At 45.6% G+C, this 25,744-nt stretch overlaps 1 protein-coding gene across 3 annotated transcripts in view; it reads right to left on the reverse strand.

Annotated features, from left to right (window-relative positions):
- Positions 1-25,744, reverse strand: part of ppargc1a (peroxisome proliferator-activated receptor gamma, coactivator 1 alpha) — a 73,092-nt gene that overhangs the window by 24,670 nt on the left and 22,678 nt on the right. The window contains exons 3-7 of one of the 3 annotated variants that reach the window (XM_084042195.1): positions 18,111-18,305; positions 15,498-15,626; positions 10,602-12,300; positions 8,903-8,948; positions 8,594-8,667 (exon numbers count right to left, since the gene is read on the reverse strand). In XM_084042195.1, coding sequence (XP_083898321.1) covers positions 8,594-8,667; positions 8,903-8,948; positions 10,602-12,300; positions 15,498-15,626; positions 18,111-18,305 — 2,143 coding nt within the window. Of the gene's footprint in view, positions 1-8,593; positions 8,668-8,902; positions 8,949-10,601; positions 12,301-15,497; positions 15,627-18,110; positions 18,309-25,744 lie in introns of all 3 variants that reach the window. The other 2 variants (XM_084042196.1, XM_084042194.1) reach the window with 2 other exon arrangements.

Consider the following 25,744-nt stretch of genomic DNA (forward strand, 5'->3'; position numbering starts at 1 on the left):
TGGCACGGTGAGAGCCTGCCTTGTCTACTGTGAAATGGATACGCGAGGTACACCGCTGGGCGGAATGGGAATGGGTTTGCCATTCTCCTCAGATGGCACGTCCCCCCGTACTGTGTGTACCCAGGCCGACCCCCACGGCAGATTTACGACCGGACAGATGGCAGTTATATGGGAAGTCCTGAGATGAGCCCACTTTATGGCATTGTTAATCCTTTGAGACCGGGGAACGCGTCGTTTTGTGTCGTTTTCAGATTTATTTTTGGGCTATTCAAAAATAGCAGATCTACAAGCTCGTAGCGCGGCACTCGGTGCCACGCTATGAGCTTGTAGATCTGCTATTTTTTGTAAAATCGTGAAAATGCGTGGACATCTTCGAATATATGTTTTTTTTTACTCAAATCTTTGCTTCAGGGGGATTCTACAAATGTCTTCTGAATCCTAAGAAACGTTTTCAAGTTGTCAAGGGCCCCCAAAATGATGGGTATTTGGCCGCAGACCCCCCCATCTCAAAATATGTTGTTCCAGGGACCCCCCACAAGATTTGAGTTAAAAACGTTCGCTTTAAAACAATATATATTCAAAGATTTGCACACATTTTCACGATTTTTCAAAAATAGCAGATCTGCAAGCTCGTAGCGCGGCACTCGGTGCCGCGCTACGAGCTTGCAGATCTGCTATTTTTGAATAGCCCAAAGTGTAAAATAATGCTTTTTTAGCTCAAATCAAAAAGTGACACAGATGCGTTCCAGGTCTGAATGGCTTAATGCACTCACACAAACAGCCGCCGTCGCTATACTCCTCATTCTCTTCCTGCTATGTTTTTAGTCTCATCCCGTTCTTCCATTTCTCCCTTTCTATCTATGCTGTCTGCCGCCCATCCTCTCCGAATCAATCTCTCCGTCTTCACTGTCTGTCTCTCGACGTCTCTCCTCCACTCTGTCTCGGGGCGGAAACAAGTGTGTCCAACACACACACACACAGACACACTCGTTGCTATAACACTCTTTGCTGGAAGTCAAACTCAGACGCTTTGAAACACCTACACTCTTCCCCTTCTTCTTTGCCTTTCTTATGAATGTACATCACTCTTTCCCGTTCGCCGGGCGAATTGCAACCAAAATGACAGCTATTAGTATCACATCCTGTGTAAGAGCACGGCACCCGGGGAGGCAGCTTGTGCAAAGAGAATGCAGGAGGAAGGCTGAAACATGGATATCCCATTAAGACCTGGAACGCAACTGTGTCACTTTTTCATTTGAGCTAAAAAGCATTATTTTACACTTTGGGCTATTCAAAAATAGCAGATATACAAGCTCGTAGCGCGGCACCGAGTGCCGCGCTATGAGCTTGTAGATCTGCTATTTTTGAAAAATCGTGAAATTGTGTGCAAATCTTTGAATATATATTGTTTAAAGCAAACATTTTTAACTCTATTCTTTGCTTCTGGGGGGTCCCTGGAACAAAATATTATGAGATGGGGGTCGGCGACCAAATACATATCATTTTGGGGGTCCTTGACATGAAAAGGTTTGAGCACGACTGACATAGAAACATACGTTTTTTCAGAATACTGTTGGGATTTAGAAGACATTTTGTAGAATCGGCTTCAGGTCTTAAAGAGATATAGGAAGCCATTTTCCCATGTTCGGTATACGCCTGATCCAAGGACATATCATCCCACTTATTATCCGGGATTTTGACAGTAAGGATTGCAAGCTTTCCCCCCTCCCCTCTTTCCCCTTCCCTGTCTCTGATAGTGACACGAGGGGTTGTTGCTGTGTGTGCCACAAACGCTGAGGAAGCCGGGGCTATATATATCTATATCATTATGCCAATGAAATGAGCTATGAAAAGCAAGGGGGTGGGGGCTGGGGGGGGGTGCCACAAACTGCCTGAGGAACTTCTGTTTCACCGATGAAGCGCCATCTGTCCAAAACAATGCTTTGCGTGGGGTCATAAACTAGGCGGCCATTAGCGGCGGGGGCGAAATAAATCAGAATTAGATAAATATGTGCCTCTCAGTCCGACCTGCTGGTGATGGATGACGCGGCGCCCACAAACACCAATCATAACCACCGAGTAGAAACAAGACAGAGAGAGAGAGAGAGAAGAGAGAGAAAGAGAGAGAGGGGAGTTTTCTAATCTGTTTCCGTTCCGACTGTAAATTGCGAGGAGACCTCGGAGCGAATAACAACTCAGGGCTTAAAGCGTTGATCCGGCGGTAAGCCATGCAAATAGCGGCACATAGACCACCCGAGTGTCACGAGATACAGTAATTAACCCTTTAAGACCTGAGGCGATTCTTAAAAAAAATTGAAATCCTAGCAGTTTTTGGAAAAAAAATCTAAAAATATTTTTTTCAAGATTTTTCAAAAATAGCAGATCTACAAGCTCGTAGCGCGGCACTCGGTGCCGCGCTACGAGCTTGTAAATCTGCTATTTTTGAATAGCCAAAGAAATCTAAAGTGACACAGATGCGTTCCAGGTCTCAATGGATTAAAGACAACACGGCAGCACAGGGGTAAATCTATTAGCTTGGCAGAGATTAGGCCTTAACAGTCAAATCCCCCGGGGGGGGGGGCGGGGGGCCTCCCCTGTCTGTTGTTGTTTTTTTACTACACCTCTGAGGGGTGACACTAAGGAACAGGGCCAACAGTATGTCACCATTTGTTTGTTAATCACCATCATTTAGCTGAAAATAAGTTGGGGGGGAACTCAAAACCCGTTCCACTAGTAAGCTGCACTGCCCACAACGTGGCTAAACCCCACCCAATATACCTGCCGTGGAAAACTTTTACTACAACTCATATACAGTAGTTATTAGTTAGTTATTAATAAATGAGTGAAATAGCACGTTGCCAACAAATCAACGGAAAGTTCCAACACTGAACTACAGACCTGTCTTGAATGGTGCCACCGCCCACTTGGCTAACGTCCACCTCGTTATCAATTACACACCGGCCATAATCTCTTTTGTAGTAGGAATGCTACTTTGGGTTTACTAAGGACACGTCACCTTGGATCATAAAGCTTTCACCAACACCACTACTCGTCTCCTACTCATCCAGCAGTGGCGAGGGACTCAGGGACTAGAATAATCCCTGAGGAATTCTCCATCGAGGGCCTTTCGGCGCACGATGACTTTTCCTTCTTATCTAACAATCCAATCCCAAAAGCTGCACAGGTGTGTGTGGCGGCTCTGTTTGCAGCAGGACCATGCATGGTGGAACAGAGCAACCGGCCTGGATTTGGCCCCCGGGGTCAACAGACTAACCCACATGCAGTAAAACAGGAAAGAAATATTAACTGCGCTTGATTGCCCCGAGAGCTTATGGCCAACAACCTCCCCGTGATCCCCCCTCGTCTAGGTCCCCGCGGAAGCGTCCCCTTTGACCCCCTTATGCTTAACCCATTGAGACCTGAAGACGATTCTACAAATGTCTTCTAAATCCCAACAGTATTCTGAAAAAAAAACGTATGTTTCAGTGGTTCTCAAACTTTTTCATGTCAAGGACCCCCAACATGATATGTATTTGGCCATGGACCCCCATCTCAAAATATTTTGTTCCAGGGACCCCCCCCAAGAAGCAAAGATTTGAGTTAAAAATGTTTTTAAAATCATTTTAAAATAATATATATTCAAAGATTTGCACACATTTTCACGATTTTTCAAAAATAGCAGATCTACAATCTCATAGCGCGGCACTCGGTGCCGCGCTACGAGCTTGTATATCTGCTATTTTTGAATAGCCAAAGTGTAAAATAATGTTTTTTTTAGCTCAAATCCAAAAAATGACACAGATGCGTTCCCGGTCTTAATGGGTTAAATACGGCAAGGGTTAAATGGCTAGGGTCAACAGCAGGAGTGCTCCGGGGCCTTGGTGTGCCACCGCTAACTCCACCCCCCCCCCGTCCCCCCCGTCCACCAATGGTGAAAGAGTACATATCACCTTGAGTTGCAGAGGACGCGGACGTCAGGCTGCATACGTCGAGGGCCATTTCACCCCCTCTGGTAAATGAATACCGCGTCCAGAAAGAGGCACACACACACACACACACACAACACCACACATTGTGTTGTGTGTGCGGAGGGAGAAAAGGGCAACCATTTTGTTTTTTATTGACCTAGGATGATTAATCTTAGTGGGGGGATGGGGGGGGGGGGGCGGAATAATTACCTGGTTAATGCACTCTGGGAGAGACAGTGAGACGGGAGAGGGAGAGTAAGACAGACAGACACACAGACAGACAGACAGACAGACAGACAGACAGACAGACAGACAGACAGACAGACAGACAGACAGACAGACAGACAGACAGATAAAGAGAGAGAGAGAGAAAGAGAGAGAGAGACAGACAGACAGACAGACAGACAGACAGACAGACAGACAGACAGATAGAGAGAGAGAGAGACACAGACAGACAGACAGACACAGACAGACAGACAGACAGACAGACAGACGGAGCGAGAGAGCAAGAGAGCGAGAGAGAGAGAGAGAGAGAGAGAGAGCGAGAGCGAGAGGAGAGGAGAGGGAGAGAGATGGAGCTTGATGTCGAAGCCTTGGCTGACATTCACTTCATTTGGCTCCTTTAATTACCTCTTGCCTATAGCTTTCCCCTCACACAGTTAATTAATAAATATATAATACAAGAGGACGATGACAATAATGACACTCGTGATCCGCTGCACAATGACCCCATTTGTGCAAAATGGCATCCTTCCCATAAATGTGACCAGGTCTGGTGTTTAGGGCATCATGTCGCCCATTGACAAAGACTAGAAAATAGCTTTTAAACTTTTTTTTTTTTTTTTGTGATTTTCGTTTTTTTTCATATTAACACAGTTCGAATGTTGAAGAAGGTTTATAGTCCAAAAGATAGGCGTTTTAGAATCATTAAGTGGTTTAAATTACATTACAAAAACAGGAGTGTTTCTGTGTGTTTCTGTCGGTCTTTTGGGGGCGGAGAGTGGTTTTAACTTGCAGGGACAACATTAGCATGTGAGTGGTTTTGGTTGGTTGTTGGCCCATTGTTCTCCGGTTACAAGCCTAATCCCCGCCCATCAGTATCACTCCTCTCTGTGGTGGTGTAACGTAACTTAAGTACATTTACTCAAGTATTGTACTTAAGTACAATTTTGAGGTATTTTTTACTTTACTGGAGTAATAGCCACTGGGTGAATATTCAACCTGAGGCTGAAACTAACTTCACCACGGTGGGAAGCGCCGAAACGGACAGTATTGCGTTAGTCTTTTTCGGGACAGAATGTAGTTCTATTATCAATAATAACATTGTGGCGAACACAGCAGCTCTGAGGGCAGCCCCAGCTAAACAACAGGCCGCTCGACGTTCGTATTGAAGTATTTCACTGAAGATGTGGACAAAACAACGGTGGAATAACGAGCTAGGCTAGGAGCTTAGCATTGTTAGCTCGCGGTCAAGCGTCATGGCTGAACGTACAGTTGGTGTTTGCATTTCTCCATTTACAACTCGTACATCAACATAAACGTTCAGATTTAAAACATAAAGTGCTTATCTCATGGCCACGGGTGTTATAATTATGTACGGGCCCTCATAAGTACCCGTATCTTCCGTTTTGTTCAATAAAAAGCATTTTGATCCGATTGATGGCCATTGTCTCCGTTGTTTTTCAACTACACGGCCGTATTGGTTGGGGGGTGTATTGCACTCCTGATACGTTATAACTCTATGAGAAAATGGCCGCCGATCAGATTAAAATGCTTTTTATTGAACAATATGGAAGACACGGGTACTTACACCCACCCGAAGTTAATGGTAACATCCGTGGCCATGAGATAAGCACTTTATATTTGAAATCTGAACGTTTATGTAGATGTACGGGTTGTAAATGGAGAGTGCAAACACCAGGTTGGAGTTAATCCAGGACCTAGCTGGTCGTGTCTTCATTATTAATAGGTAACCCTCGACTGTTAGTCGACTACCAGTGGGTCAAATTTAGTGGTGGAAGAAGCACTCGGTGGTAGCAATACCACAATATAAAAATACTCTGTTACAAGTAAAAGTGCTCAAAATGTTACTTGAGTTCAATCAAAGTAAAAGTACTAAAGTCTTGGTATCAAAATGTACTTAAAGTACCTAAAGTATAAGTACTAAAATGTTTGAAAATAGCTGATCTACAAGCTCACAACGCGTCGCAATGCGCATTGTGAGCTTGTAGATCAGCTATTTTCAAATAGACTATGTATAAAATAGGGCTAAAGTGGTTAATGTATGTTTTATAATGTAATAATTTATATCTGCAAAGTAACTAGTAACTCAAGTTTAAAATGATTGTAGTGGAGTAAAAGTACAATATTTTCCTCTGATCTGTAGTGGAGTAGAAGTTAAAGTATTGGAAATACTCCAGTAAAGTAAAAAATACCTTTAAAAAAATGTAATTGTGTTGCATCAAATTTCTATATGGTGGACAGCTGACTGAAAGGTGTCAATGGGGGAGTGATTAGAGGAGTGGCTAGGTTGAATAAATTACCCATTGTTCACGCCCATTACCTGGAGCTGAGAGGTGCTAGAAGTGGAAATTCTTTAGGAGGGATTATCTCAGTTTGGACTATTATAGATAACAAGATTAAAATGGTCACATCTTCTTCAAATGTGTTCCAATTTCAATGAATGATACATCATATGAAAGCTTATATTCTGTACTTCAACAATCTGTAATAACATGAAAAATGAAAAATGCCTACTTGATGCCTAAAGCACTGGACCCGCTCACAAATATCAGGTCTTAACATCAGAACGTTGCCCACAATGTCTGCTAATCAAATCACCTGACCGTCCAGGGACAAAAACAAAAAGGAGACGCAGATTATATTGGGCAAAACTGAATTACGTGGCAAAACCAATTAAAACAATAACACTGCCATATCAATTTTCCAGTGATGTATGGGCTAAGTGAGCCGTCACAGTCAGAGGACATTAAGATCTAAAAGGAGGGAGAGGCATGGCAGAATATTAACCACTTGAACCCCATATTCCGGTTGGGGAACATTAGACAAAAATATAGCCGATCTACAAGCTCACAACGCGTTGCAACGCGACACGTTGTGAGCGTGTAGATCTGCTATGTTGCTACAGTGGTTCTCAAACGTTTTCATGTCAAGGACCCCAAAATGTATTTGTATTTGGCCGCGGACCCCCATCTCAAAATATGTTGTTCCAGGGACCCCCAGAAGCACAGATTTTAGTAAAAAATGTTCGCTTTAAAAAATATACATATTCAAAGATTTGGACACATTTTCTCGATTTTTCAAAAATAGCCGAAGTGTAAAATAATGCTTTTTTAGCTCAGATCTAAAAATGACACAGATGCGTTCCAGGTCTTAATGGGTTAAGCGATGCCACTGGAATTTGAAGTTACAATGGGTTTATCAAATATCTAAATACTGAATCGAGCAACTTAAAAACTGTCTGGGGTGCACACACACACACACACACACACACACACACACACAAACCTGAGTATACGTCAAAATGACCCCGCAAGTGTTTTACGAGTGAAATACCCCTTTAACTCTTTGTTGATGCAGGGGGAGAAGGGAGAGGAGGGGCCGCGAGGAGGAGGAGGAACTCGCTAATAAAAGCCTGAGGAAATTGTAAAGCCTAATCAATACTTGGGCCACATAAAAATGTTCTCAAATGGCTTCACCTTGAACTCTGAACCCTAATGGAACTATCAGCATGTTGGGAAAAGTACTGAGGCACTCAGTACAGGTTAATCCATTACTAATGGCGCTAAGGGAAGGGAACTGGGACATTCCACTTGACATAGCGTTGCGAAATATTAGTGGTGGGAAAAGTACTCAGATTTTACTTTTTTTGGCATAAAAAATGTACTTAAAGTACCAAAAGTAAAAGTACTAAAATATTTGAAAATAGCCGATCAACAAGCTCACAACGCGTCGCGATGCGACGCGTTGTGAGCTTGTTGATCGGCTATTTTCAAATAGCCTAGGTATAAAATAGGGCTATAGTGGTTAATGTATGTGTCATAATATAATAATTTATCTCTGAAAAGTAACTAGTAACTAAAGTTTTCAAATAATTGTAGTGGAGTAAAAGTACAATATTTGTCTCTGAGATGTAGTGGAGTAAAAGTAAAAGTATAGACAATTGGAAATGCTCCAGTAAAGTAAAAGTACCTCAAAATTGTACTTAAATACAGTACTTGAGTACATGTACTTAGTTACTTTACACCACTGCAAAATATATATATATTTATTTGCAATTTGTGTTGCTTGTTGCTTGCTGTTCTAGAAAAATAAAATACCATTAACCACTTATTTTATACTTTCAAAACATTTAGAAAATAGTGAAAATAGCTAATCTACTAGATGAGAATGTGTTGCATTGCCATGTGTTGTGAGCTTGTAGATCTGCAATGTTTCTATTTTTGAAAATGTTTGCAATTTTTCTAATGTACACAAATGTAAATTCCGAAATTGAAAAAAAAGAAATTTGAAAAAAATATAAAAGAACAAAGAAAGAAAGAAAGAAATCTTTAAAGCGATATTTGCCGGGGTAGTAGTGGTTAGATCAAAAGATACCGGCTTACCTGGGGTTCCAGCGATCTCCACACTCAATGTGCGTTCAATGGTTTTGTTCTCAAACGGTGATCCCTTGTGGTCACTGCAAGACAAAAAAAACAACAGCGCAGGCACTGTTTTTACTTCCCAGACGAGAGAGGGGGGACTTTTCAGCCTTTTGTGTGATCAAAGAAATGGAAATGAGAAATGCGCTAAATGCCTCATCTTGGGTGCTTAGTCTGTATAGCTTTTCTTTCACTTTGTGTCTCTTTTTGTTTTGCCTTTTTGTTGCGTTTTTGTTGCCTAGAAGAATGTGGGAAAAACGTCTTCACACTTACTTTGGAGACTCTGGGGTCAAAGGAAGAGGCAAGGTGGTTGGTTTGGCTGTAGAACACAAAGGAGCATGGGTAATTATTGACCTAGTTATGGCACTCGAGGTAGCAGAAGAGAACAGGTCCACATTCTGCAAAAATCAATCTTATATATATATAGGATCATTAACAGGCAGGTATTGCTATACGAAACACCCATCCCCATGTTGGAAAGTCTCTCAACTCTTACAACTGCTGTTTTACAGTGAGCGAGAGATTTTTTTTTAAAGATTGACCCCATTTGAGAAAAAGGTATTCTCTCAGGATAAAGACTGTTCACTCCTCGAGGCAGGATGGAGTGATGAGCACATGTGCTTCAGGTAAACACAGGTGCATGATGGGACAAAAATAGAAACCATTCAAGACACACAGACAGATAGGCAGACAGACAGACAGGACGGAGCCAAAAAGAAAGAGGTGCCACAATTAACCCTTTAAGACCGGGAAAGAATCGGTGTCATTTTTAGATTTCTTTGGGCTATTGAAAAATAGCAGATCTACAAGCTTGTAGATCGGCTATTTTTGAAAAAACGTGAACATTCGTGCAAATCTTTGAAAATGTATTTCTTTTTTAAGCAAACATGTTGAACTCTGTTACAACTTCTGGGGGTACCTGGAACAAAATATTTTGAAATGGGGGTCCACGGCCAAATGCGTATCATTTTGGGTGGTCCTTGACATTTCTTTTAAAACAAACTGTTAGGATTTAGAAGACATTTTGTAGAATTCCCAGAAGCAAAGATTTGAGTTAAAAATTTCCGCTTTAAAAAATATATATATTCAAAGATTTGCACAAAATATTCAAGATTTTTCCCTCAAAAATAGCAGATCTACAAGCTCATAGCTCAAGCTCTATGAGCTTGTATATCTGCTATTTTTGAATAGCCCAAAGAAATCTTGAAATGACAAGAGATGCGTTCCCGGCTTTAATGGGTTAAATGCCACGAACAAAAGAAAAATGGAGATGCCACAATTAAAACGCCACAAACAGGAACATAATGACAAGGTGGGCTTGAGCAACACCCCCCTCCCCCAGTCCCCACCACCACCACCAACTCCCCCAACCCCAACCCATCCCCATTCCCCCCAAACCCAAATACGCCAATAAAATGTATAATAATCGCATGCAACCAACAGCAGAGGGGAAACAAAACCAAAAAATAAAGGAAGGAGGAAAGGAGAGTCAAGGAAGCTAGTGCAGTTGCCCGAGGCTCTTTGTGGCTTGTCTTGTGCTCCTAAACTAAAAGGAGCGTACTGTAGCTTTAAAGATCCGGCCAAAAAACAAAACAAGAAAAAAAACGTTCAAGGGGGGGGGCCGGCTTTCCTAATGCAAGGACGTATAGCGAGACATTTAAAGGCTAAATCCCCTTTTCTCACCTCCTCTCGATCATGCCAATCTATTTCCATTTAAGAGAATGGCCTTTTTTTTCTCCTCTTTTTTCCCCCCACTACAGTAGCTGAAAAAAAAGCATCTACTAACAAGGCTGTTTTGTTTGCCCATTATTGCCCTTTAATGGACTGTTAGGCTTGAATTAGAGGTAGATGTTAGTCATGAAGTCAAACTGGGGGGAAGTGGTTAAAGCAGGGGGATAGGGGGTAGCAGAGAAAGTACAGATCAAAAGGGCAGTTGTAGGGGGGGTTGAGTTGGGATGCAGCGATTGATTACCTAACAACGGGTGGCCCGGGTCGTCGGGGTGCCCGCTGCTGAATGCCTGCATGTGTGTGGGCGTGTACCCTTGCCAGGGCCCTTGTGCAGCGCTGCAGGGAGGAGGGGGCACAACAAGCTCCGCAATTCTAGTGTCTGGGAGGAAGAGGAGTGGGCCGTGTGCCGGGCCGTGTGAGAGCACCGCCGTGGGGCTGCCCGCTACACGGTCATCATCACCATCATCATCATCACCACCACCATGGTCATCATCATTATAGGCACCAACATCATCATCATCGTGATCAATATCCTCCCCAAAGTCCCCTGCGGGCCAGCCCAGCTCTAACCCCAAACCCAAGTCTCCTAATAGCCCTGAGTCTGACTGGCTAGCCCAGCATTCTAGTCCTAGACCTAGAGGTGATAAAAGGGACAGTGACTCGGGCTCTTCGGCCTCCTGTCTTATTACTCCCTGGCTGCCGGGAGGATCAGTGGTCCCTCTGAACGGCTTCTCCTCCTTCTCCTCCTCCACCTTCTCCTCTGGTACTACGGCCCGGCTCATGGGGCTCTCGACTGCCCGCTCGACTGCTAATAATCTGCTCTGAGCGACGACGGGGGGGAGCAGGTGGGCCCGGTAGCGGGCAGGCCTCCCCTTGGAGGTGAGGAGCTGGCTGAGTAAAGGGTGCCCTGGCTTCCCGTGCCGTTTCTTAACGGTCACGGTGATGTGCGTGGTAGTGCGTGGCGCCGGCGGCTCGCTAGCGACGGCCACGCCGCTACCACTCCTGCTACTACTGCTACCGTCTCTACGGCTACTGTCTCTACGGCCTTGCCGAGCCCGGCCCTCGCTCGCCCGAGCGGCGCCGGCGCCCGCAGCCTCTCGGCAACGCTCGCAGCCGTGACTCGCCTCTCGGGAAGGGAGGGAATAAGAATGCATGTACCTAATGAACCGAGCGGCGGCCAGGCGGCCCGCGTCGCCTGGCGTTCGCCTCCCCTCTTCACAGGACGGGCCGTGCTCCAGGAGGGGGCGGGCGGAGCCGCGGCCGCCACCGCCGCCGCCGCCGCCGCCCCTGCGGCCCGGCGCGGGGACGGGAGCGCCCTCCTCCGACTCCTCGGCCCCATCGTCGCGCGCGCAACGCCGCCACTTCCCAGCCCCAACACCGGCCACACTACAATCACCTGCAGCCCGGCTCTCACCTCGCTGGTGATGCTGCTGATGCTGTTGTTGTTGTGGTTGTTGTGGTTGTTGTTGTGGTTGTAGTTGTGGTTGTAGTTGTAGTTGTAGATGTTGTTGTTGTTGTTGTGGCGTTTGTGGCTGCTGCTGCTGATGCTGGGACGGCGCGGCGACCTTCTTCTTAGAGGCGGAAGAAGAAGAGGAGGAGGAGGGGGAGGCGGAGGACAGGGAGGAGAAGGAGGAGGTGGAGGACGAGGACGGCGAGGACGAGGATGAGGACGACGCCGCGGCTGCCCCGAGGAGGCCCAGGCCCTGCTGCTGCTGCTGCTGGGTCTTGTCCCTGCTGCTCGACGCTCCGGCCCCCGAGGGGCCCCCTGAGGATGATCCGCCGCCCAGCCAGGCGCTCTTGTGGGCCTCGCTGGCCTTGGCGTGGAGCAGGATGTCGTCGGTGGCCGTCAGGTACTTGAGCAGCTCGGTGCAGGGGCGCCTCATGGAGCGGCTCTGGTGCTGGCTGGAGGCTCCCCGTGCTTTACCATGCCACGGACTCTCCGTCTGCATGAGGACATGAGGGAGGAGAGAGAGAGGAAGAGAGGGGGGGGATAAATAAAGGTGTAAATATAATATTTACTGGTATCACTGTTTTGTGGAGTTGAGCCAACGTATACTGTTAACCCGTTAAGACCTGAAGCCGATTTTACAAATGTCTTCTAAATCCCAACAGTATTCTGAAAAATGTATGTTTCTATATCAGTGGTGCTCAAACTTTTTCATGTCAAGGACCACCAAAATGATATGTATTTGGCCGCCGACCCCCCATCTCAAAATATTTTGTTCCAGGGGCCCCCAGAGGCAGAGATTTGAGTTAAAAATGTTTGCTTTAAAACGATATATATTCAAAGATTTGCACACATTTTTCACGATTTTTCAAAAATAGCAGATCTACAAGCTCATAGCGCGGCACTCGGTGCCGCGCTACGAGCTTGTAGATCTGCTATTTTTGAATAGCCCAAAGTGTAAAATAAAGTTTTTTTAGCTCAAATAAAAAAAATGACACAGATGCGTTGCCAGGTCTTTACGGGTTATAAGCTGAAGTCTCTGTTTTAAGGGTAGCAGAATATGAGGAGAGGTAGAGAAGGTGAAAGCGATGGAGCCATGGAGAGAGAGAGACAGAGAGAGAGAGAGAGAGAGAGAGAGAGAGAGAGAGAAGGAAGAAGAGAAGAGAAGCGGGCATAGGCAACAGCGATCGCTAGACTGTCTGGGAGGCGGGAGTGCAGTCCGCCCATCATCTTAATTGCATGTCCCCCCCACACCCCCACCCCCCACCCCGGTGCAGCACCACCACCACCACCACCACCACCACCACCGCGACACTCTGTACGTGCGTTCCGCGCGGCATGTCCTCCGGGAGCCCTCGTTCGCTGTGTGCTCCAGAAACAGATGACTCAAAGGCAAAGTATGGAAATAGAATCTGCAAGGAAGGGGTTGACGCACTGCATGTGCAAACATAGTAGTACACACACACACACACACACACACACACACACACACACACACACACACACACACACACACACACACAGACACACACACATACACACACACACGTCGTCGGCTGTTGGGCTGTGCTGTTGTGTGCACTGTTTACCAAACAACATGAGCTGGAGACGCATTTTAAATTCAGAGACTTTTAAGCCATTAAGACCTGGCAACGCATCCGTGTAACTTTTTTGATTTGAGCTAAAAAGCATTATTTTACCCTTTGGACTATTCAAAAATAGCAGATCTACAAGCTCATTGCGCGGCACCGAGTGCCGCGCTATGAGCTTGTAGATCTGCTCTTTTTGAAAAATCGTGGAAACGTGTGCAAATCTTTGAATATATATTGTTTTAAAGCGAACATTTTTAACTCAAATCTTTGCTTCTGGGGGGTCCCTGGAACAAAATATTTTGAGATGGGGGTCCGCGGCCAAATACATATCATTTTGGGGGGTCCTTGACATGAAAACGTTTGAGCACCACTGACATAGAAACATACGTTTTTCAGAAAACTGTTGGGATTTAGGAGACATTTCGTAGAATCGGAACCTCAGGCCTTAATGGGTTAAGCACCGGAGGGACGTGAATCAAATGCATATCTCACACACACACACACCCCCCCCAGCCCCCCCCCCCCCCCTCCCCCCAAAACAAGTGCACGAGTAAACGAGCGTTTTATTTATGCTGTGTACATACCTAAATAAGAGTCAACTTGTCACGAGGCATCCATCACCACGCCCCGGACGTCGGACGGATTGCAAACAGATTACAGAAATTGCATACTTCATTTAATTCACATTCCTATAAGCCTGTGATGCTTAAACCGACTAGCATTAATCTTAATCAGCCCGCCCGCTCGCCGCAAAAGAAAGTGAGACTCTCTTTAACCCATTAAGACCTGGAACTGTCTCATTTTTAGATTTGAGCTAAAAAGCATTATTTTACACTTTGGGCTATTCAAAAATAGCAGATCTACAAGCTCATAGCGCGGCACCGAGTGCCGCGCTACGAGCTTGTAGATCTGCTATTTTTGAAAAATCGTGAAAATGTGTGCAAATCTTCTGAATATATATGTTTTTAAAGCGAACATTTTTAACTCAAATCTTTGCTTCTGGGGGGTCCCTGGAACAACATATTTTGATGGGGGTCCGCGGCCAAATACATATCATTTTGGGGGTCCTTGACATGAAAAAGATGGAGCACCACTGATATAGAAACATACATTTTTCTGAAAACTGTTGGTATTTAGGAGACATGTAGAATCGGCTTCAGGTCTCAATGGGTTAAAGAGAGCCATCTAATGAGAACATCGAGTCTGATATTTTGATCCCGTCATCTGAAGGCATCAATCTCCGAGCGAGAGCGCCATGCTCGCCATTAAGACGCTTTTATTTATTTATTTTTTTCGTCGTCTTTTTGCCTTCAACAGGCGCCGCCATACCAAGGGGGGATAAGTGGTGAAGCTAATGAGACAACGGGTCCTGATGCCGCGCCTTGGAAAGCCCAACAGCAATCAGCCTGTTTTCATTACGCGATGCCACCCCGCGGGAGATGAGACCGGAGCGCTAGTCTAACATCTTCCCAAAGCCGGCCACCCCGAACAGAGAGAGACAGACAGAAAACAAAGTGTGTGCGTGCGAGAGAGAGAGAGAGAGAGGGGGGATGAGAGATAGAGAGAGCGAGAGAGAGAGGGGAGGAGAGATACGGAGAGACGGTGAGAAAAGAAAATGCACGAGAGAGGAAAACAAATGTACGGAGGGTGAACACAGAGTGTGTGCGTGCGGAGGAGAGGAGAGGGGTGCTGCTAAGCAGAATGTGAGAGACAGAGCGAGACATGTCCGTGTGGGGTATCTGTGTGTCTTTTTTTTGGGGTGTGTGCGTGTGTGTGTGCGTGTGTGTGTGTGAGTGTGTGTGTGTGTGTGTGTGTGTGTGAGTGTCTGTGTGTGTGTGCGTAGTACTGCGTACGTGCGTGTGCACGCTTGTGTTTGGTGTTGTGTGAGCTTGCAAGCAAGAGTGTGAAATGTGAAATGTGTGTGCGCTTGTGTGTGTGTGTGTGTGTGTGTGTGTGTGTGTGTGTGTGTGTGTGTGTGTGTGTGTGTGTGTGTGTGTGTGTGTGTGTGTGCGTGCGTGCGTGCGTGCGTGCGTGCGTGCGTGCGTGCGTGCGTGCGTGCGTGTGCGTGTGCGTGTGCGTGTGCCTGCGTGTCCGTGCCTACCTTGATGAGGGCAGGAGGAGGTCTGATCCGCTGGTTGCTGCTGGCTGCATGGTTCTGTGCCTTATTGCTACCTGTGTATTGATTATAGCTGAGCTGGGAGTTTGCGGGTGCCAGGAGCAACTTCTTCAGCTGCGAAGAGGTGAAACAGAACGAGAGAGAGAGAGAGAGAAAGGAAAGTGATAGAGAGAGAGAGAGAGGGGGGGGGGGGGCAAAGGCAAGGGAATGAGTCTGGTTCATGCAAACCGGTCGTTTGCTTTCAATTAGATAAGTCAGTACGTTGTAAACGTTGCAACCACAGGGGATGTTTTTTTCATAATAGAAAAGGGTTCAGAGATCCAATGATGATAATTTCAAGCTATTTAACCAAAAGCAAAACACCTTTATACAGACTTGCTTGCTGTTTGTTTGTTTACGGTACTTTAAAAGGACGAGGCCATGGGCAGGTTGTTTTGGGGTACACACAGCCAGGCCTCCGCCGCTGTGATTGAATAAACAGAGTTTAGGCACGTGGCTAAAGGTCACCCAGAAGGGACCAGCATGGAGGTAAATGGACTATGACCGAACATAACAAAATTCTAGGACAAAGCCTTTAACCCTTTAAAGACCTGAGGTTCCGATTCTACAAAATGTAATCCTAACAGTTTTTTGAAAAAACTTATGTTGGTATATCAGTGGTGCTCAAATTTTTTCATGTCAAGGACCCCCAAAATGTATATGTATTTGGCCGTGGACCCCCCATCTAAAATTATTTTGTTCCAGGGACCCCCAGAAGCAAAGATTTGAGTTAAAAATGTTCGCTTTAAAACAATATATATTCCAAGATGTTCACACATTTTCACGATTTCTCAAAAATAGCTGATCTACAAGCTCATAGCGCGGCACTCGGTGCCGCGCTATGAGCTTATAGATCTGCTATTTTTGAATAGCCAAAGTGTGAAATAATGCTTTTTTATCTCAAATATAAAAAGTGACACAAATGCGTTCCAGGTCTTAATGGGTTAAAGCCAGAGAAATGCTCCAGATGGCGGGGGTTATGTGAAGTGTTTTTTTTTTGTTTAAAAAAGGAAAAATAAAAAAAAGATCCCATGAAAGTAAACAGAATACACATCAGAAAGCCTGTTCTGTCAGAAGAAGATGACACACACAGGCACGAGGTGGGGATTAGCAGAGAGAGGAGGCCCACTGACATGAAAGCGGATAAGATGCGTCTCTTTTCTCTTTTATTTAAGCCATTCAAATCGGGGAACGCATCCGTGTCATTTTCAATTGCTTTGGCTTTTCAAAAATAGCAGATCTACAAGCTCGTAGCGCGAGTAGCGCTCGCGCGCGAGTGCTGCGCTACGAGCTTGTAGATCTGCTATTTTAGAAAAATCGTGAAAATGTTTGCCAATCTTTGAATACATACATTTTTTTTACTCAAATCTTTGCTTCTGGGGGGTCCCTCGAACAACATATTTTGAGATGGGGGTCTGCGGCCAAATACATATCATTTTGTGGTTCTTGACATGAAAACCACTGATATTATAGCAACAACACGTTTTTTCTTAGGATTTTTGTTAGGATTTAGAAGACAATTGTAGAATCCCCCCAGAAGCAAAGATTTGAGTTAAAAAATGTTTGCTTTAAAAATATATATATTCAAAGATTTGCACAAAATGTTCAAGATTTAAAAAAAAATAGCAGATCTACAAGCTCGTAGCACGGCACCGAGCTTGAATATCTGCTATTTTTGAATAGCTAAAAGAAATCTAAAAATGACACCGATGCGTTCCCCCAGATTGAATGGGTTAAAAAGAACCCAGGCTGAATTCAGGCGCTTCGCAAATTACGTTGATTTTAGCTAAAAAAGCATTATTTTACTCTTTGGCTATTCAAAAATAGCAGATATACAAGCTCATAGCGCGGCACCGAGTGCCGTGCTACGAGCTTGTAGATCTGCTATTTTTGAAAAATCGTGAAAATGTGTGCAAATCTTTGAATATATATATTTTCAAAGCGAACATTTTTAACTCAAATCTTTGCTTCTGGGGGGGTCCCTGGAACAACATATTTTGAGATGGGGGGGGGTCCGCGGCCAAATACATATTCACCTGTTTCCTAGGCTGTGTTCCTAGCCTGTCGATTTTAATCCAATGAAATCCAATGAAACTTTTCAATTACTTTTTTTAAGTCCATACTGCTATTCATAGGGCTGCACATGTGTCATGTGTTTCGCTAGCCAATCACAGTCCTGAATTTGCAAAGTCAGCCAATCACTTTACAGCTAGTGGTGATGACACTAGCTGTAATGTGATTGGCGGACTTTGCAAAAGTATAGATTTGCATTGACAATGGAAGGGTTAGGGGTGTAGACTGCGTTGTAGACATTGGCCAATCACGGTGCAGGATTGGTCAGTGTCCAAAACTCACTTATAGGGGGCGGTTACACCGCCCCAAAAACTGTTGGGATTTAGAAGACATTTTTGTAGAGTCGGAACCTCAGGTCTTTAATGGGTTATGGTGGAGCCTATCGTGCGCTAGCTGGGACATGGGGGCATTGAGGGTGTACTGTGGGGTATATAATGTGAGAGATCAAGAGAGAGAGAGAGAGGGGGGGGCATGTTGTTGTCTTACCAGGGAGGGCTCTTCTGGCTCCGGGGTGCGTGGCGAGCCGCCGTCAGGAGTGGAGGGACAGCTCCGGTCACTGGCGTTGGTCACGTCCCCGTCTGCCAGGGCCTCGAACGAAGGCAATCCGTCCTCATCCACCGGGATGCTGTCCAGAGTCTCTGTAAGCACTGCCAGCAGGTTGGCCTCATTTTCCTCGTCTATCTTCTTAGGAGGGGGGGAAAGCGTGTGTGGGAGGGGGGGTGAATAGGAAGACAGAAAAAAAAAAGAAAGTATAGAAAAGAGAGAAAATAGGACATTTAGTTTGGGGGAAGTTGCATCTCTCCATCTTTTACTTTTTCCTTTCTTTCCAGGGAAGTAAGGAAGGCTGGGTGGCAGCATGCCGGGTTTTATTGTTAATAGAGGAGATATTTTTTTTCCCTCTCTTTTCTTTTTTTTTTGTTGCCGCTGAGCTGCCTCTCTATACTGGCAGTATTCTGTTTTTTTTTTTCAAAAACAAAACTTTCTCACTGCACAAGTGAGTCAGGGCTGTCGCTCAAAATTTAAGCATGCAGCTTACTGGACCCAAAATAATACCCCTCCCCCCCTCCACCCCCCCCCCCCCAGAAACCCATTACCAGAGCTGACACTAGATAGAGAGTATCTAGGAGAAGAGAGAGTGGGGAGGAGGTGAATGTTCGTGCGTTTGTTTGTTTGTGTGCGCGCGCGTGCGTGCGTGTGTGCGTGTGTGTGTGTGTGTGTGTGTGTGCGTGTGCGTGTGTGTGTGTGTGTGTTAGGGGCAGCAGGGAAACAATGGATGGAAGTTCAGTCTCTTCAATCCATCTCTCTCTCTCTCTCTCACTCTCTTTCTCCCCACAGACAGAGAGCTTGTCTACAAGATGTTTGCACGCAATCCTCAGATAAGGCAGAATCACCGCCGCTAATGCCAAATGAAAGTGATATTCTTGATGCGTCGCAGACAGGCTGATGTGAGCCCACGAGGAGGGCGGGGCGTTTACACCGCTGACGTTTGGTGAAAATAAAGCCTTTGTTAATGCCACTCACCCCTCTCTCTTTGATGTGCGCCGCTGCTACTGTGTTGTTGTGTGTTTACTCCCCACTTTAATGGGCGGGGTGAAGCTGTGTGTGTGTGTGTGTGTGTGTGTGTGTGTGTGTGTGTGTGTGTGTGTGTGTGTGTGTGTGTGTGTGTGGGGGGGGTGGGGGGGGTGCAAGTGTGTGTAGGTGTATGTATAAGAGAGAAAGACAGAGAGGGAAGCCTATCTCACGAAATGTTGAGAATTTGTTTGTGGGTTTGAAAGGGGTGAGTGAAGGAGATGAGACAGAGAGAGAGAGAGAGAGAGAGAGAGAGAGAGAGAGAGAGAGAGAGAGAGAGAGAGAGAGAGAGATGCAGAAAGAAAGATAAATGAATATCTGAATGAGAGTATTAGACAGACTTATTACAAAATAGAAGATGGTCAAAGATATAGTGACAGGAGGACTGGCAGTTAACATCTGTGTGTGTGTGTGTGCGTGTGCGTGTGCGTGTGCGTGTGCGTGTGCGTGTGTGTGTGTGTGCGTGTGCGTGTGCGTGCGCATGTGTGTGTGTGTGTGCCCGAGTGTATGCCCTGTGACACAAGTCACAATAGGACCTGTGCAGTTCCAGGGCCATATAAAAGCCTGGGGGGACTTTAAGTCAGCAGAAAGAAGATAAACAGCACCGTCACCCCGGGACTCTCTCTGTGGCCAGCCCAACGAGAACAAATCCCTTTATGCGCCCGGCGGGGGATTAGCGTCGCTCCGCGGCTAGCGTGTGGGCCATCATTATGCCGATGGGGGCAACCGAACCCTTAGGCGAGCAGCTAGCTAGCTAGCGCTCCCGAAACACGCCGATTCAGGCTCTCTCCCGCGTGCACACAATTATCCCACCCACTTGTTTCCGCTCACCCCTCGACCCGCAACCCCCCCCCCCCCACCCCCACCCCCCATGCTCACACACACACACAAATGATATTATGCCCACCATGGATAGCTCCTCTCCTGACACAGCCTTGTAGCTATAGTGAGGAGATAGCAGCAGCACCACCACCGCCTATTTTCAATTCAAGATGACACAGATAGCTTAGGCGTTTTGTTCGGCTTTAGCCAGGAAAACACTCACCTGATGCTCATTGTTAACCCATTGAGACCTGAAGCCCATTCTACATGTCTCCTAAATCCCAACAGTTTTCTGAAAAACGTATGTTTCTATATCAGTGGTGCTCAATCTTTTTCATGTCAAGGACCCCCAAAATGATATGTATTTGGCCGCAGACCCCCATCAAAATATTTTGTTCCAGGGACCCCCCAGAAGCACAGATTTGAGTTAAAAATGTTCGGTTTAAAAATATATATATTCAGAAGATTTGCACACTTTTTTCACGATTTTTCAAAAATAGCAGATCTACAAGCTCGTAGCGCGGCACTCGGTGCCGCGCTATGAGCTTGTATATCTGCTATTTTTGAATAGCCCAAAGTGTAAAATAATGATTTTTAGCTCAAATCTAAAAATTACACAGTTCCAGGTATTAATGGGTTAAGACATTCTCTCGGCAACGCTCAGCTGCACTCAAGCCAATGCTAACAAAAAAAATGCTAACAATAAAAAGGAAAAAACGAAAGAAAAAGGGGGCACACTGTATTTCACAGAGATAACGCGATACAGACTGTTAATGCATTGTCAGGACCTAAACGCCTTGCAGGAAATTGCTCCCTATGAGGTGGGCATGCTGTTTAATTACTTGCAAGACAGCTTCAAATCCACCGTGCCGGAACTCCGCTACCATTCAATGTTTTCCCGACATCACCATAATATTAGCTGAGCGCTAAGCGGGGTGGAAGATAACGTCGAAAACGCCGGAGCCCTTTTCACAGCCCCAAACATGCACTCCTTGGGTAGGGGAAATTAAAAGCGGGATCAGTTTAGATTATCTCAAATGAGTCTTTAATGGACCAGACATCTGTTTAGGTTCAAACCTCGACAAATATCTGGGAAAAGGCTGGATTTGAGTGGGGGCTTTACTCATCCTCCCTAGAGTCATTTCTAAACCCGCAAGTTCTGCGACATTCGCAACCATATCTGTACCCCAAGTTGCATACAAATTTGTGATGGAAGTTCGGGTTTTATTATGTCATGGCGTGGCGTGGCATGGGAACCAAGACAATTCTTGAGGGGCTGAGGTTGAGTTTCATTCAGGCACAGACACATGATCATTTAAATCCGGTTTCAAAAGCTGTCCACTGATGGCGTGCTCATGCAGGCACAGTCCGTATTATACCCAAAGATAACTGAGAAGGGGGCCCTCGTGCTCTGAAAGGGCCATTTGTAAAAACCTGAGTCGTGACGATTATGCCACAGACCTGGCTGCAGTTCTAGGTGGAGGCACTTGCAGGACAAGTGGGGATTTGAGAAGCTGGGTAAAGAAAGAGTGAACCAGCTTCTGAGTAAAGGGTTCTGTTTTTAGAGACAGACAGACAGACAGACAGACAGACAGACAGACAGACAGACAGACAGACAGAGTGTGTATGACTGAATGGCCCTGGCCAGTAAAGCCAGCCTTTCCATGCCAGCTTAAGAACCATGGCATGCAGTGGCAAGTGGACCAAAGTCAATCTGTACCTCTGGGTCCTGTGTCCCAAAAACAAAAGAAGACCTGTTGTATGAAAAGGGGGGAAAAAAACTTGTGGGAAGGCCTAAGTTGATGCCAGGACAGCATGGCAAGCAACCCCCCCGATGTCCGTGTCCACTTTTATCAATCACCGTGGTGGATGTTTTGCCAAGAGAAAGGGACAGAGAGGAACAAAAGAGGAAAGACAGAACAAATTGTCTCAGCGGGAGAGCCTTCTCGCCCATTCCGCTTAATGGACCTCACCGAATTAAAGAGATCTTAACAATCCTGGGCTAATTGTGGGGATCACGATAAATTAACCTTCCCGCAATTCTAAAGGGTGCCATTCGGTGTCTGTTTTACTCTGGGATGCTTCAATTAGCCATAAAACATCACGGTGAGTGGTGCAGGCATTTGCTGTTCCATATACAGCCCTCCCCCACCCCTCACCCCCCAACCCCCCCAACCCCCCAACCCCCAGGCCCTCCCTCATGTCGGGAGAAAAGAAAGCCGGAGCCTGAGTTGTTCATTATCAGGTGAGGGCCCTTTTGTTATCAGTCAAGCCGTCTTTGAAATCGTCCTTGCCTTCAACTCTTTTATTGAGTTCCACACACCACACTATTGTGTTCCGGGGAGATACTATTCACGCCACTGATAACGTGAGGCCAGGTTGCGTGTGTGTGTAAGTGTGTGTGTGTGTGTGTGTGTGTGTGTGTGTGTGTGTGTGTGTGTGTGTGTGTGTGTGTGTGTGTGTGTGTGTGTGTGTGTGTGTGTGTGTGTGTGTGTGTGTGTGTGTGTGTGTGTGTGCGTGTGTGTGTGTGACTGTGTGTGTTTTTTCCAAATGCTTTACTATTCAACTCCGAAGGCAAATAGCCAAATTAAATCAGCTAATTACTTCTTGAGGATTCCAGGCTCCCTGAGCTAAACTTGCCAGGGATATCGCATTTGAAGGGGCTGTTTTTCAGGAGGAGAAAGCATCACTTATACATGCTGATCCAAGGAACCAGACTCAGCCACTCAACAACACAAGAGATGATGTTTCAAAAAGAAAAGAAAAAAAACCTGCCTGTCGTTTGTTATGAGACAAAAAACAATCTGAACGAGAGGAGATAAAAACTAATCTCTCACCAAACGGGTCATCTGCTATTGAAATGACTGTTTATACTCTCTCTCTCTCTCTCTCTCTCTCTCTCTCTCTCTGTCTGTCTATCACTCTCTCTCTCTCATTCTGTGTAAATAGAGTAAAATAAACCACCCGTTCAGACGGAAAACATTCTTAATAAATTGCCCCCCTGAATTGCTCAGGGTTAAATCTGTGCCGTGACAATTTAATTGTGCCAGTTGGTCTCAAGTGTTATTCTTTTTTTTCCCCTGCAGCTTCTGTGTGCTCCGTCACATTTCAAAAGTATTCCCTCCGACGAGGTTAACCCATGAAGACCTGAAACCGATTCTACATGTCTCCTAAATCTCAACAGTTTTCTGAAAAACGTATGTTTCTATGTCAGTGGTGCTCAATCTTTTTCATGTCAAGGACCCCAAAATTATATGTATTTGGCCACGGACCCCCATCAAAATATTTTGTTCCAGGGACCCCCCAGAATCAAAGATTTGAGTTAAAAATGTTTGCTTTAAAAATATAAGTATTCAAGATTTGCACACATTTTCACGATTTTTCAAAAATAGCAGATATACAAGCTCGTAGCGCGGCACTCGGTGCCACGCTATGAGCTTGTATATCTGCTATTTTTGAATAGCCCAAAGTGTAAAATAATGCTTTTTAGCTCAAATCTAAAAATGACACAGTTCCAGGTCTCAATGGGTTAAACGTGTAGCTAGATTTTCTAATCCCAACACGATCAAAAAAAGAGAGAATCTGGATGGGAGAGAGATTGCGTGAGCAAGCCGCACACAGACGCGTATACGTTTATGCACGTGCGAGCGTATCGTGGGGTCCGTGCGGGGCACGGGGCACGCACAACGACGCAGCCTGGCCGGTCGGTATCAAGTTGCCACATCTCGACTATACCGGCAAAGAAAACCAAGCCTTGGATTTGATAAACAAATAATGTCATTGTGTGTTACTTATTACCGCCCGGCCCCCCCCAGATTTCAGGGGAAATAAATCAAAGTCAGCCGTGTGGCCGTTAACCCATTAAGACCTGGAACTGTGTCATTTTTTGATTTGAGCTAAAAAGCATAATTTTACACTTTGGGCTATTTTTGAAAAATCGTGAAAACGTGTGCAGATCTTTGAATATATATATTTTTAAAGCGAACATTTTTAACTCAAATCTTTGCTTCTGGGGTGTCCCTGGAACAAAAATATTTTGATGGGGGTCCGCGGCCAAATACATATAATTTTGGGGGTCCTTGACATGAAAAAGATTGAGCACCAGTGATATAGAAACATACGTTTTTCAGAATACTGTTGGGATTTAGGAGACATGTAGAATCGGCTTCAGGTCTAAATGGGTTAAGGCGTTAGTCGGGGCCCGACACGTCAGGCCGCGGTCACGTAGGCGCAACATATGGTATAGCGGAGGGGAGAGAGAGAGAGAGAGAGAGAGAGAGAGAGAGAGAGAGAGAGAGAGGGAGGGAGGGAGGCAAGGTGTGGCACGAGGCAGAGGCAGAGTCAGGGAGACAAATCATGGCGGCCGCCAGAGATGTCCGGTCATTTAGCACGGGCTTACTGAGATGGAGAGAGGGTGATTATGGCCTGTACTGAGCGACGAAACCATACATAACGTCGTTAAGTCCCCACCGCGCGCGCTCGCACGTGGTGTGCGTGTGCGCGCGTGTGTGTGTGTGTGTGTGTGGCAGCGGCGGCGGCAGCAGTCTGTCGGGCGTTCCAAGTCATAAAACTAAATGTTAAACTGTCATTGTGGTCAAGGCTGTGATTGGGGTTTGTAACGGATACTGGCGCGCGTGCTGAAGGCCCTTGTAGTTTTCCGTCTGGATACAGGGGGTCAACAGAGCGTGTCATTATTCGGTGTCTGGACGTCGAGGGTTTGGCCCGGCCGGTTCGGACACGAGAATCACTGGGCCGTGTATCGGGCGGTGCGGGCCATTGTAAAACGGCCATATAAGTTGTGACACGCTGCCATCTCTTTGCGATGCAAAAACCCTGAGTGTTAATTTGAACCCATTAGGACCTGAAGCCGATTCTACTAAGGCCTTCTAGATCAGTGGTTCTCAAACCTTTTTTTGTGCCAAGGACGCCCAAACTAATATATATTACAATCATTTTAACCACTTTATCCATATTTTATACTTTGGCTATTCAAAAATAGCAGATATACAAGCTCATAGCACGGCACCGAGTGCCGTGCTATGAGCTTGTAGATCTGCTATTTTTGAAAAATCTTGAAAATGTGTGCAAATCTTTAAATCTTTTTTCTTTTTTAAAGGCGAACATTTTTAACAGATATCTTTGCTTCTGGGGGTTCCTGGCACAACATAGTTTCAGGTGGGGGTCCGCGGCCAAATACATTATACAATTTGGGGGTCCTGAAAACGTTTCAGAACCAATGCCTTACGGTGCATAATGTCTTTGAGAAAAGATTAAAAAATGAAGTTGTCAAGATGTGCTCTCCAATGCTTGCAATCATTACATAACATTCATTGATTTATCTCACCAGTGTTCATTACAAGTGTTAAGAGGCACGCGGTGAAATTTTCCATGACAATTCTTGGCAACGAGGATAGCATCACTAACTAGGACTTTTCCACTGAATCTCTCTCTCTCTTTCATGTCAAGCGGAGCGTAAAATCTAGCCCAAAACACCCATTTCTGTCAAAAGAAAGTTTGAAGCGAAAGAAAAGGCAAACGAAAGAAAAAGTTATAGAATACCCTGTACTTTCCAATACAGTGATGCAAAAGGAATGAACCTTAGGTGAGCACAAAAACGATCGATAGACGAAATACATATTTTGGTCCAAGTGTCATTCGATGCTCGTCTCATCTCTAGTCTCTCCATGCACACAGACGAGATCGTCCTGTCCGGGACGGCAGGACGCTAC

The sequence above is a fragment of the Gymnoscopelus microlampas genome (genome assembly GCF_963454915.1).
Source record: "Gymnoscopelus microlampas genome assembly, chromosome: 19".
In the NCBI taxonomy this organism is placed as follows: Eukaryota; Metazoa; Chordata; class Actinopteri; order Myctophiformes; family Myctophidae; genus Gymnoscopelus; species Gymnoscopelus microlampas.